This window comes from Gorilla gorilla, chromosome 9 (assembly GCF_029281585.2).
Source record: "Gorilla gorilla gorilla isolate KB3781 chromosome 9, NHGRI_mGorGor1-v2.1_pri, whole genome shotgun sequence".
Classification (NCBI taxonomy): domain Eukaryota; kingdom Metazoa; phylum Chordata; class Mammalia; order Primates; family Hominidae; genus Gorilla; species Gorilla gorilla.
This window is the reverse complement of record NC_073233.2, coordinates 126,057,175-126,070,920: the sequence shown is the minus strand read 5'-3', so window position 1 is coordinate 126,070,920 and position 13,746 is coordinate 126,057,175. Positions and strand designations below refer to the sequence as shown.

Here is a 13,746-nt window from a genome sequence, read left to right as displayed (position 1 = left end):
TTTCCTCATTCATCCAGTCATCAGGCCAAAAATTTTAGAGTCTACCATGACTCCTTATTTTGTCTCCGACCTGAAACCTTTTTGTCAGCAAATCCCATTAACTCTTATGTTCAAAATATATCATCACCTCAACTACCTCTGGCTACCACCATCCCTACAGTCCTTGCCCAGGCTGCCCTGGCTCTCCCCTGGAGTATTGCAGTAGCTTTCTCACTGGTCTTCCTGCTTTTACCCTTGGTCCTCTTTAATCTAGTTTCCAGGGTGGTTCTTTTAAAACAGGATTAGATGATGTCATCTCTAGCTCTGGCCAAGGTGGAGGCATAGGGACCATTTACCCTTGCACCTCAAACAACTAAAAAAATTGGAAAGCACATATGATACAATGGTTTTCAGACCCTGGACAATAGGCAGCGGAGAACTGTCATTCCTGAGAGGGAGAAACGCATGAGATGAGCTTTACTATTGCTCCAGTTTACTGCCTGGAGATCGTTTGTAGGCTGTAGTGCCTGGAAGGCCGGGGAGAGGGCCCCAGGCTAAGCCTAGCATTCTCTCTGAGTTGTGGAGAGGTGCTAAGAATCTGGGGGAGGTTAGGATCGTAAGAGTTTGCAGGACCAGAGAACCTTGGAGGGTCCTCCCAAGTTTTCAGCTGAGCGCTGATAGTGCAGTTGTGTGAGGAAACTACCTAAGGCAAGGGAAGGAGCCTCTGGAAAGGATGAGGAAGGAAAATCCCTGGAGCTCACATAGGGCAGCCTTTAATCCAGGGCTGACCTCACCCCACTACTGAGGCAATGCCCTTTGAATACTCTTCCTCATCTCTCATGAATTAGGAAGTTTTGCCATTTTAGTTGGCTGCAATGTGAACTACTCTTGGCCCTGCGTGAGCTCCAGGGATTGCTTCCTCTAACCTTTTCTGGTGGTTCTTTCTCAGCCTCCGGTGTGCCTGGATCAGCAGCTGAAGGCTCACGGGGACCGTTTGCAGATCTCTGGAGCACTGTCTCTGTGAAGCTGTCTCTTCTCTGAGATACTGCCCAGTGAGTCCTATCCACAGGACTCCTGACTCCATCTCCTTGATTCTGGGAGGTTGCCAGACTCTGCCTGAGTCCCCTTTCCTGGTGCTGTAGCAATTGGAGGGCTCCCTCATTTGGTTCTCCTCTCTCAGGAATCACTGACCTGTGCTGCCTGATGCCCTGTGTCTGAAAGCCATTTCGTGCATTTTTCCCCCAGCGTTTTAGTTGTTTCAGATGGGAAAGTAATTGCATTTTTTGTTACTGCATTCTTGTCAGAAGAAATTCATGAAAATTTACGTTCACTGAAAAACCCGTACAGAGTTGCTTCTAGAGGTTTTGCCATTGCCAAAACAAATAAATAACCTAAATCTCCTTTGACTGGTGAGTAGATAAAACAAACTGTGTCTAGCCATACAATACAATGGAATATTCCACAAAATCCCATGCACTATGGGATTCTCAAATGCAGTATGCTAAGTGAAAGCACTGGATGAATCTCAAATGCAGTATGCTAGGTGAAATAATTCAGACTCAGAAAGGTACCTGCGTTATCATCTGTGACCCATGTACCACTCTGGTGGGGGTGTTGATGATAATGAGGGACACTCCTGCATGTGTGGAGGCAGGGAGTATATATGAAATCTCTTTACCTTCTGCTCAGTTTTGCTGTGAAACTAAAACTGCTCTAAAAAAAAAATTAAGTGTTGGGTTGGTTGCGGTGGCTCATGCCTGTAATTTCAGCTTTGGGAGGCTGAGGTGTAAGGATCCCTTGAGGCCAGGAGTTCAAGACCAGCCTGGGCAACATAGTGAGACCCTGTCTCTCCCAAAACATAAATAAATCAATAAAATAAAAATTAACAATAAAATAAAAAGTGAAGTATTAAGAAAGCCTAAGTCCAGGCGTGGTGGCTCACGCCTGTAATCCCAGCATTTTGGGAGGCTGAGGATGGTGGATCACTTGAGGTCAGGAGTTTGAGACCAGCCTGGCCAACATGGTGAAATCCCGTCTCTACTAAAAATACAAAAATTATCCGGGCATGGTGGCAGGTGCCTGTAATCCCAGCTACTCGGGAGGCTGAGGTGTGAGAATTGCTTGAAATCAGGAAGCAGAGGGTATAGGAAGCCAAGATCGTACCACTGCACTCCAGCCTGGGCTGGACTCAGTATCAAAAAAAAAAAAAAAAAAAGAAAGCCTAAAGCCTCAAAAACAAACAAAAAGATACTTACTATATGGTTCCATTTATATTACATTCTGGAAAAAGCAAACTATAGGGACAGCAAACAAAACAGTGGTTGTAAGGCGCTATAGGTTGGGGACGGGTTGTCTATAAAGGGCAAGCGAGGCTTTTTGTGGGTGATGGAGCTATGGTGGTAGTTGCTTACTTGTGTACATTTGTCAAAATTGGCAGAATTCTACACTAAAAATGAATTTTACTGTATGTAAATTACACTTTAAAAAAATTACAATGAGATGATGTCACTCTTTCTTGCTCAGAACGAGTGTCTATCTTATTCAGTCCTCATAGCAGCCCAGAAGGCCCTATTGTTCGGGCCCCCATGGACTCTTGGATATCTTCTTTTTTTTTTTTTTTTTTTGATACGAGGCCTTGCTCTGCTGCCCAGGTTGGACTGCAGTGGTGCAAGCTTGGCTCATTGCAGACTTGATCTCCTGGGTCCAAGTGATCCTTCTACCTCAGCCTCTTGAGTAGTTGGGACTACAGGTACATGCCACCACACCAGGCTAATTTTCATATTTTTAGTAGAGATGGGGTTTCACCATGTCACTTAGGCTGGTCTCAAACTCCCGTGCTTAGGCCATCCGCCTGCCTCAGCCTCCCAAAGTGCCACCATGCCCGGTCTAACTTTTTAAACCTTTAGTATTGTTTGAATTTTTATAACTATGCAATACATTTGTAATCAACACACACACACACACACACACACACACACACACGGGCCCACCATTTTGAGTCAGTCTCCCTGCCTCTAATGCCCAGATTTTTTTCTCTTCACTACAGTGTGCTCCCACATCGCTCCTTTCAAATTCCCTTTCTGTTTTTCTCTCCCACACTAAACTCTCCCTGTTCTCTGGACATAGGGCTTCTTGGTACCTGTTCCTTTGTACGTGCTGAGCCCTCTAGCTGGAAACGCCTCCCTGGAATGGGTATGTGCCTGTTTGCTGCGGTGACACATGCCTCTATTGCAGTGCTTTCCCACTTTGTATGAAAAGTCTTTGCTCTGCTTCCCCCCAGAAACTAATGGGCTGGGGCTGGAGTTTTCTCTACTTCCTGCTCCAGCACCTGGCCAAGGTTTGCACTCACCCTCCATCATGGTCCTGTAATGGCTTGCAGGGAGGGTGGGGGCACCTTCTTGTGGAGGCAGCTCTGGGCCACAGTTGGGAGAACCAGGCCCATGCTCTGTTTTCGGGCATCACCTCTCTAGGATTTAGTCTTCTTCCTTCCTTGTGAAAAAGGGGAGGATCTTCTCTACCCACCATCCTCCTCTCCACATCCTCCCTTCCAAAGACAGTGAGGATTTGCCATGTTAGTCAAGTCATAACTTCCTGGTTCCCTCTTGACCTCCCCAGCAGAATCACTTGTGCTCTGAGTGTAACGTGCAAAGGTAGGTGCATCTCAGTCCAAGTCCAGATCAGGAAAGAGCACAAGCATTTCAAGGTTAGCTGCTAAATGTCACACTGAGACATTCCATGAATGTACATATGTGTGTGTGTGTATATATATATGTGTGTGTGTGTTTGTGTGTGTGTGTTTTTGTGTGTGTGTGTCTGCATATGTATATAATATATATTTTTTTCATTATCATTCTAGTTAGGTAAATTTTTGTTTATAATTTCTCCTTTGACCTATGAATAATTTAGAAGTTTTTTTTAAAGCATGTATGTATTTTATATTTTAAAAATTATTGTTTGCGGGCTGGGTGTGGTGGTTTACTTGAACTGGAGTTGGAGACCAGCTTGGGCCACATAGTGAGACCTCATCTCTACAAAAAGTAAAAAAAATTAGCTGGGCATAGTGGTGTGTGCTTGTAGTGCCAGCTACTTGGGAGGCTGAGGGAGGAGGATTGCTTGAGCTTGGGAGGTTGAGACTACAGTGAACAGAGATTGTGCCACTGCACTCCAGCCAGTGTGATGGAGTGAGATCCTGTGTCTAAAAACAACAACAACAACAACAACAACAACAACACCACAATTAAAAAACAAGCAAACAAACAAAATTATGGTTTGCTATTGCCTTAGAACTTAATAACATTATAATCAAAGAGCTACATCTGTTTGATAGTCTTAGCCCAGGTTTCTCAGAAAACTTAAGTTTTCTACATTAAATTCATATCTTAACACTTTATTTGGGGGTTCAATCCCAGGGAAATGGGCATAAGGGGGACAGGGGCTGTAAGGCAGGGAATGAGAGAAAGCAAACACAGGTGATCAGGTGATGTGTGTGCCGAGCTGACCGTAGCTCCATCAGCGGTACAGCTGGTTGCTGAATCACAAGACCTGTCCCTGGGGAGTTACAGCTTCTCTGAATAGTTCTATCCTAGGCAAGAACGATAAGCCATTTATCTGCTGGCTCCTTCCTGTCTCCCATTTTCCATTATTCAACATTTACCCCACAGACAATCATTTCCATGTTTTGTTACTCAGCCTTTCCCGGAAGCCCTGGGGAAGTCAGAGCTCTCTGGGTGCAGTCAGCCAGTCTGAGAGCTGGGGCTGCTGTGGCTGTCTCCGTGGTGCATGCAACGAAGGCCACCCAACCCAAAGCCCAGCTCTGGTCCTGGTCCAGGGCAGGGGAAGACCAGTGGTGGTGTTAGGAGAGGAGGTGGTGGCAGTGGCCAGAGCTTTACAACTGCAGGAATGGAAGGGGCAGGAGCTGGGCCCATTCAAAGAAGTAAGCAGGCAAGTGACTAAAGCCTAGAGGCGGGAAGATGGGGGATGCTGGGGAGGCTGAGCGGAAATTGAAGGGAGCAAAGCTAGGCCTGGTGCTCACGTTACTTTTGAAATTTGTTGATATTACTTCTTGGACTAGTATGTAGTCAATTTTCACCAAAGTGCTTGAGAAGAATGCTTTTTTGCTAAGTATGGAGAGTATATGTCTGTTAATCAGGCATGTAAATGGTATTGTTTAATCTTCCATTCTTTACTATTCACCTGCTTGACATATCAATAATTGAGAGAAGTGTGCTTAATCTTCCACTTCATATGATGGTGGATTTGTCAATTTCTTCTTATAGTTCTATCAGTTTTCAAGTCTATTTTATATTGTGTTTATATAAGTTTTAAAAAATTGAGAAAATTTTCAAATATACAGAAAAGTAAAAATAATAATAAAAGTCTATTCCCTAGATTTCACACTCATTGACATTTTACCATATCTGCTTCAACAGTTTTTTTTCCTCCTGAAGTGTTTTTGTTTGTTTGTTTGTTTTGTTTTGTTTTTTGTTGAGATGGAGTCTCGCTCTGTTGCCAGGCTGGAGTGCAGCGGCGCCATCTCGACTCACCGCAACCTCCGCCTCCCGGGTTCGAGCAATTCTCCTGCCTCAGCCTCCCAAGTAGGTGGGACTACAGGCACGCGCCACCACACCCAGCTAATATTTGTATTTTTAGTGGAGACAGGGTTTCAACAAGTTGGCCAGGATGGTCTTGATTTCTTGACCTGGTGATCTGCCCCACTCGGCCTCCCAATGTGCTGGGATTACAGGCATGAGCCACCATGCCTGGCCCCTCCTGAAGTATTTTTAATTACAACTTTGCATCATTTTACCCCAAATACTTCTGTATGCATCTCTAAAAGTTAAGAATATCTTTCTTACTTAACTATATCATTGTCACACATAATGAAATTAACAATTCCTTATTATCATCTAATACTGAGATCATATTCACATTTCCCAATTACCCCTTTGCCCAAATGCCTTTTGCTGCTAATTTGTTCAACTCAGGATCTGGTCAAAGCCCATGCCTTACATTTGATTGTTATGTCTCTTAAGGCATAACAGTAATTGGCTGGGCACGGTGGCTCACCCCTGTAATCCCAGCACTTTGGGAGGCTGAGGCGGGCGGATCACGAGGTCAGGAGATCAAGACCATCCTGGCTAACAAGGTGAAACCCTGTCTCTACTAAAAATACAAAAAAAAATTAGCCAGGCGTAGTGGCGGGCACCTGTAGTCCCAGCTACTTGGGAGGCTAAGGCAAGAGAATGGCATGAACCCAGGAGGCGGAGCTCGCAGTGAGCCGAGATGGTGCCACTGCACTGCACTCCAGCCTGGGTGACAGTGCAAGACTCTGTCTCAAAAAAAAAGACATAACAGTAATTACATGACATTGATTTGTTGAAGAGATGGGAATGTCCTGTGGTGGAACGTCCCACCTTCTGGATTTGTCTTTTAGTGGTGTCATTTAATTTGTTCTTCTAATTCTTGTGTTTTGTTCCTCTAATTCTTGTATTTCCTGTACACTGGAAATTAGATCTAAAAGATTTATGTTAAACATTTTTGGGAAGATGCCTTTAGATGAGGCAACATGAAGGTGTACTTCGTATTCACGTTGGGAGGAACATAGTGTCTGCTGATTCCACTGTTAGTGGGTGAGGTGATGATAGCCTGATCCCTTCATTTTGAAGTTAGATTTCTTATTGAGATTAGCAAGGGATCCGTGGGATGATATGAGGGTATTATGTAACTGTGCAGTTCTCCGTGGTCTTAGTCCATTCATGCTGCTCTAAAAAAATACCTTAGACTGGGTAATTTATAAACAACAGAAATTTATTGCTCACAGTTCTGGAGACTGGGAGGTCCAAGATCAAGGTTGCCAGCAGATTCGGTGTCTGGTGAGAGCTCATTCTCTGCTTCCATACATAGTGTCTTGTTGCTATGTCCTCACATGGCAGAAGGGGCAAAGAGGCTCCTTCAAGCCTCTTTTGTAAGGGGCACTAATCCCATTCATGAACAGGGCGCTCTCCTGACCTAATCAGCCCCCAAAGTCCCACCTCTTACTACCATCACCTTGGGGGTTAGGATTTAACATACAAATTTTGGGGGACACAAGCATTCAGACAATAGCATCCATTGATGATCCTTGCCTGAATCAATGATTTCATTAGAAATTGCCAATGATGGCTTCCTATCATTCATCTATATTGATTAGCTATACTTTCCCTCACCACCTGGAGCCACCCTGTTACCTGGAAGTAGATTTCTATGGCAAAGCAGAATAGTGCTAATTTTTCCTCTTTAAATATTATTTCAGAGTAAGAGCCTGGTGTGATTGCCAACTCCAGTGGTGACAAAAGGATGGTGTTTTTTTGTTTTCTATTTTCTTCTCTTTGTTTGCAAGTTTTCACTTATTATAGCTTACTGGTGAATTGAAACTTTCGTGATTATGTAGTGACCCTCTTTATCCAAAAGTCAGTTTTGTCTTTTTGTCCTAAATCCTTATTTAGAAAAATATTATATAGCTACCCCAGCTTAAATTTGATTAAATGCTTGCTGTCTGTACCTTTCTCCACTTTTTCAGTTTTAATGGTTCTGTAACCTGGTGTTTTGTGTATATCTGTTACAAATAACATATAGCTTGATCTTACATTTTTATCCAATTTGCCTATCTCTGTATATTATTTGGTGAGTTTAATATTTATTGCGATTATTAGTACTTTTTTCACTATCCTACTTTGTATATTCTATTTGTTCCATTTTTCTGTGCTTTTCCCTCCTGAGTGCTCTTCCTTCCCCTCCTCTCTCTTTTGTACTTGCTTGATGTTTTTTGTTTTTTATTCATCAATTGCTACTTTCAATTGTTTTGGAAGTGACACACTTTTATTTCCATTCTTTTGGTGATTACTCTTTTAACTAACCATCTAGAACATAGTACAAACATTTTATGTAATGTAACATTAATATTTAACCTTCCTTTTGAACAATTTAAGAACTTTAGAATATTTTAACTCCAGCTATCCCCTTTAATTTACATGCTGCATGCTGTTGTTACTCCATATTTCAGTTAGGCCTTTAAAAATTAACCCACAATGGAAACCTCTTGGTCAAATTTTAACTAGCTAGTATTATATTTATATACAGGGTCTTTTTTCTTTACTGATGTATTTTTCTACTCGTAGCCAACCAATAAATTCAATATCTGTTTCAAAAAAAATTAACCCACAAAATAAATATTATTGTTATTTTAATAATATGTAGACACGCCTGGAATCCCAGTACTTTGGGAGGCCGAGGCGGGGGGATCACTTGAGGTCAGGAGTTTGAGACCAGCCTGGCCAACACAGTGAAACCCCATCTCTACTAAAAATTCAAAAATTAGCCGGATATGGTGGCATGTGCATGTAATCCCAGCTACTCGGGAGGCTGAGGCAGAAGAATCACTTGAACCTGGGAGGTGGAGGTAGCAGTCAGCCAAGATCCTGCCACTGCACTCCAGTCTGGGTGACAGGGCAAGACTCAGTCTCAAAATAATAATAATAATAAGAAGAAGAAGAAGTAGACAGAGTGTGTTTAGACTTACCTACATTTTCACAATTGCCTCACTATTGCTACTTGCTTCTTGGTTCTTCCTTTTAGGATCATTTTCCTTCTTCCTAAAGTAAATGCTTTATATATTCTTTTAGAGAAGGTTTGTTGATGGTAAAGTCTGTTTTTGTTTTCTTGAAAATGCCTTTATTCTGGAAAGATAGTTTTGTAGGGTTCACAATCCCTGATTGATTGTTATCTTTTGGCATGCTGGAGATATACTTCCACTGACTTCTAGCTCCTTTATTGCTGTGGGAAAGCCTGTTGTCAGTCTAATTGTGGTAGATTTGTGGTACTGTGGGTGGTCTGGGTTTTCTCTCTGCTGCTATAAGGAGTTTCTTTTTGTCTTTGGTGTTCTGCAGTTTCATTATAATGTACATAGTTGTGGATTTATTCTAATTTTTCCACCTTGGTTGTATGTGTGTACACTATGGTGGTGTATGTCTGTGGATTCACACCTTTTATCAGTTCTGGAACATTCTCAGCTCTTATCTCTTTGGTATTGTCTCTCTCTCATCGTCTTGATTCTCTCTTTCTGGGATTCTGGATATGTTAGAATTTACCATTCTAGGCTTCATTGCTCCTGGCCTTGTTTTCATATTTTTAATCTCCTTATCTCTGTCTGCTGTTAAGCCTAGTCACTTCTTCAATTTATCTTCCAGTTCATTTGTTCTCTCTTAACAAATTGGTGTTTTAATTGTTATTTACCCCATCCACTTAATTTTTTATTTTTGTAATTATAGTTTTTATTTCTAAAAGCTGTATTCAGTTCTTTTTCAAATCTGCCTGTTATTTTTGCTTGATTATTAAGATATCCATTTTTAACAGAAGATAACAAGTGTTAGGGGGGAATATGGAGAAATAGTAACTCCTGCAAACTGTTGATGGGAATGTAAAATGGTGCAGTCTCTATGGAAAGCAATATATCAGTTCCTCAAAAAATTCAAAATAGAATTACCATATGATCCAGCAATTCCACTTCTGGGAATATACCCAAGAGAATTGAAAGCAGGGCCTCAAAGAGATACTTGTACACCCATGTTCACAGCAGCATAATTCACAATAGCCAAAAGATAGAAGTAACCTGAATGTTTGTATAAACAATAGAATATTATTTAGTCTAAAAAGGGAGGAAATTCTGACACATGCTACAACATGGGTGAAACTTGAAGACACAATGTGAAGTGAAATAAAACAAGTACAAAAAGACCAATACTGCATGACTTCACTTAAATGAGGTACCCAGAGTAATCCAGTTCACAGAGACTGAAAGCACAATGGTGGTTGCCAGAGATTGGGAGGAGGGGGAAGTGGAGAGTTGTTTGATGGGTACTGAGTTTCTGTTCTGGAGATGGATGGTGGTGATGACTGCACAATAGTGTGAATGTACATAACACCACTGAACTATACACCTAAAAATGGTTAAGATGGCAACTTGTGTTACGTGCATTTGACCACAGTTAAACACGATTTTAAAATGTGGAACTAGTATTCATTTTTTATTCAAATATTTTATAAATTATCATATTGGAGGCCCTATAGTGTGGTAGTTTACAGCATGAACTCTGTATTCCAAGTGCTCATGTTCAACTTACAGTCTATAATCTCAGGCAAGGAGCTTAACCCCTTTGTGCCTTAGTTTTTTTAATCCATAGAGTGAGGATAAGAATAATACCCATCTCATAGATTTCTGTGAGTATTAAATGAATCAGTACATCATGAAGCACTTACAATAGTGTCTGGCACATACAAATACTCTGCAAATATTGCTTATTATCATAAGTCTCTAATATTCTGACATCTGAAGCCTTTGGGGTCCTAAATTAGCTGTTTTTTATGCTGCCCACTTAAGGTGTTTTTTATTTTTCAACGTCTCTGATCTTTGATTGTGAGCTCATATTTGGAGGATCTTTGGGAATCCTGAGGCTCTAAATTTGGGAAATTTTCCTCCAGACCATCTGCAATTTGAGACCACATTTACTGCCATCAGTTATCCCTGCTTCATGTAGGAGCCCTGGTTCAGCTCCCTTGTCTGCAGCGTGTCCAGGTTTAGCTCCACTGCCAGCCTTCATATAGGTCTCGACCCAAGATTTTAGTGTATTGGTCCCAGATCATCACCTTAGTTTTCACTCACCGTTCTGATGGTTTTGTTTTATTTTGTTTTGTTTTCTGGGTTTCTATTTTCTTTGTTTTTGGCATTTGAGGAATTCTGTTGTTTCCTAAGAACCTAGTACAGTATGAACAAGTATATTTCATCTAGGATCTGACTTAACTATAGCAAGAGAGTCCTCAGAAAACCCAAGCTTTCATACAGATGCCAAAAAAGTCCATGGGGTTTAATTCTTTGACCATTTTGAGTGCAGGGACTTATTCATGCTTACATCCTCACCACTCAGCTTGGGGACTGCCTCATACCTGGCAGCTGATCCTTTTTGTTTTTTAAATGTAAGAAGCCACACTGAGGGCTCTCCAGGTGGAAAAAGTTAGGACACAGGACCAGCATTTCTTTCCAGCCACTTGTGGATCCCTGATTGAATGTCACCCTTGACTGCCTAACTCGTCTCCTTCCCAAGTCATAGGTTATCCCTGGCTCCTGGCTGATTATCACAGGCAGGGACGGAGGGAAAGAGGCAAAGGGAGAAGGCCCTGTGTGGGAATCAAACTTGCTCACCCTGGTTTCTGTAATCTGCAGCTCACTCTTGCTGCCACTCAGCAGATCTGGTCTCCCTAACTCTTTTTTCCCCTGCCTCTACTTTGAGACTCAATTGCTTCCCCAGGACTTTTTTTCTTCCCAAGCCAAAGAATGAAAGTTCAATCATCCCAGCTCAGTTCTTATCAAGCATTCCAGCTAGCCTATGCCAGAGATGTTACACAGCTCTTTAATAATAGTGGCCATAGCTGTAATAACAATAACAGTAGGCAACGGTAGTCATACCAACAGTAGGGCAGTGCATTTTATATTACAACTGGTTTCTTGCTCTAGTAGGCTTGGGGATGGGTGAAGACGGACAGGGCTGGTGCAGACCCTTTCCTTCTCCTCTCCAGCCCACAGTGATCTGGGCTTTTACAAGACAGCCTGCTTCCATTCAGTAGTGTGGGAAAGTTCCTTCTTGGCTTAGCAATACCCCTGAGACCTTGGCCTGCAGGCTGGCTTGTTCAGTGGGCTGTGTCTCTCCCTGGGATGCTGGGAGCACCAAGCGTGGCTGAGCTAGGGCTGCTGACTTCCTCTGGGCGCCTCTGGGCTGCGAGGGTCTCTTACAGGAATTGAGGCCCTTTGCTGCTCCGAGAAATGCTGAGGCTGTGGGCAGACGGGTGTACCCAAGGGGACTCTTGCTCTGTGTCTGACTTTGGGGGATCCCCAGGTGGGCAGGGCAGGAAGGAAGCGGCTCCCAGCACTGCAAAGGGGCAGCAGCATTACAGCTCAGCCTAGAATAAGAGAGACCGATGAAGAGAAAGTCAGATTATCTGAAACTGGACAAAGTGGTGACATGTGTAACGTGAGTCTTCCTTTTCTGAAACATTTTGCTTCTCTCCCTACCCTGCAGAGGGCCAGGAGGTCTCATGAGCCTTTCCACTCTCTTCCTTATCAGAATCTTCTCTCTAGAAAGGATCTGATAGTCTCATTCTGTCAGAAAAGAGAAAGAAAGGCTTGGTGTGTTCTATTCCCTAAGGTATTTGCATTTATCAGAAATCTCTGGCCTAAGGAATTTCAGCCTTAATAGTGCAATCTCAGGCTGTCCCTTGCTTGGAGGGAAAGTTATTTGGGATGTAAAGAGTTGTCAGAGCCATTTAAATCAAACCTAAGGATGGATTGGCACCTCCCATGTAGAGGACTGGAGGGAAGGCACAGTGGGTAGGGCAAAGGTGCCTTACCTTCCAGACATTGTAGATCCAGTTGAGATAGGCTGAGACCTTGGTGTACACTCCTGGGGTGCTCGGGCCCCCGCAGCCATAGCCCCAGCTAACGATGCCCACCACATGCCACTGGTCAGATTGGTACATCAGGGGCCCACCACTATCACCCTGTGAGAGACCAGAACAGAGACTGCTGGGGAGGGCAGGTGAGGTGGGGGGGCTTCTCCTTCTCTGCTCCCTGAACTGGCCTATCTGTTCCCCTGCACTCCCTGCTGCTCTCCAATGTTCCACCCTCACCCTCTTTGCTCATTAGCACCCTGGAATGGTCTTCTCTTCTGGGGCAGAAAGGCTTGTCTGTGGACAAGTAAGTTGCAAGCATGCCGTTAGCCTTCTCTCAGAGATTCACAACTTACATTAGCAAATTAAAGGCTCTGAGTGATGCCTTAAAAAAGCCTGGTTGTTGGCCAGGAGTGGTGGCTCACACCTGTAATCCCAGCACCTTGGGAGGCTGAGGCGGGTGAATCACTTGAGGTCAGGAGTTCAAGACCAGCCTGGCCAACATGGTGAAACCCATCTCTACTAAAAATACAAAAATTAGCTGGGCATAGTGGCAGGCACCTGTAATCCCAGCTACTCAGGAGGCTGAGGTGGAGAATCATTCGAACCCAGAGGCGGAGGCTGCAGTGAGCCGAGATCAAACCACTGCACTCTAGCCTGGGCAACAGAGTGAGACTCAGTCTCAAAAAAAAAAAAAAGCCTGGTTATCATTGTTTAACCTAGTCGTTCCAAAATTTATGTAATCACTTATAGAGTGCCTATTTTGTGCCAGGTAGTGTTCTAAGCAATTGGGATCCAACTGATAAAAAAACAAAGATCCCTGCCCTCAGAAAGCTTAGGATAAAATGGGGTGAGAGACAGTGAACAAGCAAATAACAAAACAAGAAAATGCCAGATAGTGAAAAGTGCACTTATCTGGGAGTCCTTATCAGCTGTTTTAGCCCCTGGGGCTTCCTCCCTCTGAACCCAAAACTATAGCTTAAATGTCTGTTTAATGCCCCCCTTTCCCCCAACCACTGTGAGCTCCCTGAGGGGTCTCCAAAGACTACCATGTTCATGGCACACATGCGATGACTAAGAGATGCCTCTTAAATGAACGAATTTAATGACTGGAAATGGAGGTGAGAGTAGGGCAGGGGTTTTAATGAAAATGGTTCAGGCCAAGCACGATGGCTCATGCCTGTAATCCCAGCATTTTGGAAAGCTGAGGTGGGAGAATCCCTTGAACCCAGGAGTCTGAGACCAGACTGGGCAACATAGTGACCCTGTCTCTATTAAAAAACATAAAAGAAA

The 13,746-nt window shown here is 43.2% G+C and overlaps 1 protein-coding gene across 1 annotated transcript in view; it reads right to left on the bottom strand.

Annotated features, from left to right (window-relative positions):
• Nucleotides 1–7,966: 7,966 nt before the first annotated feature.
• The window catches only part of TMPRSS4 (transmembrane serine protease 4), a 45,009-nt gene continuing 39,229 nt past the window's right edge, over nt 7,967–13,746 (bottom strand). Inside the window, exons 12-13 of the mRNA XM_019037725.4 lie at nt 12,415–12,564; nt 7,967–11,967 (exon numbers count right to left, since the gene is read on the bottom strand). Of these exons, the coding sequence (XP_018893270.4) occupies nt 11,956–11,967; nt 12,415–12,564 (162 nt within the window). The 3' untranslated portion in view covers nt 7,967–11,955. The remainder of the gene's footprint in view (nt 11,968–12,414; nt 12,565–13,746) is intronic.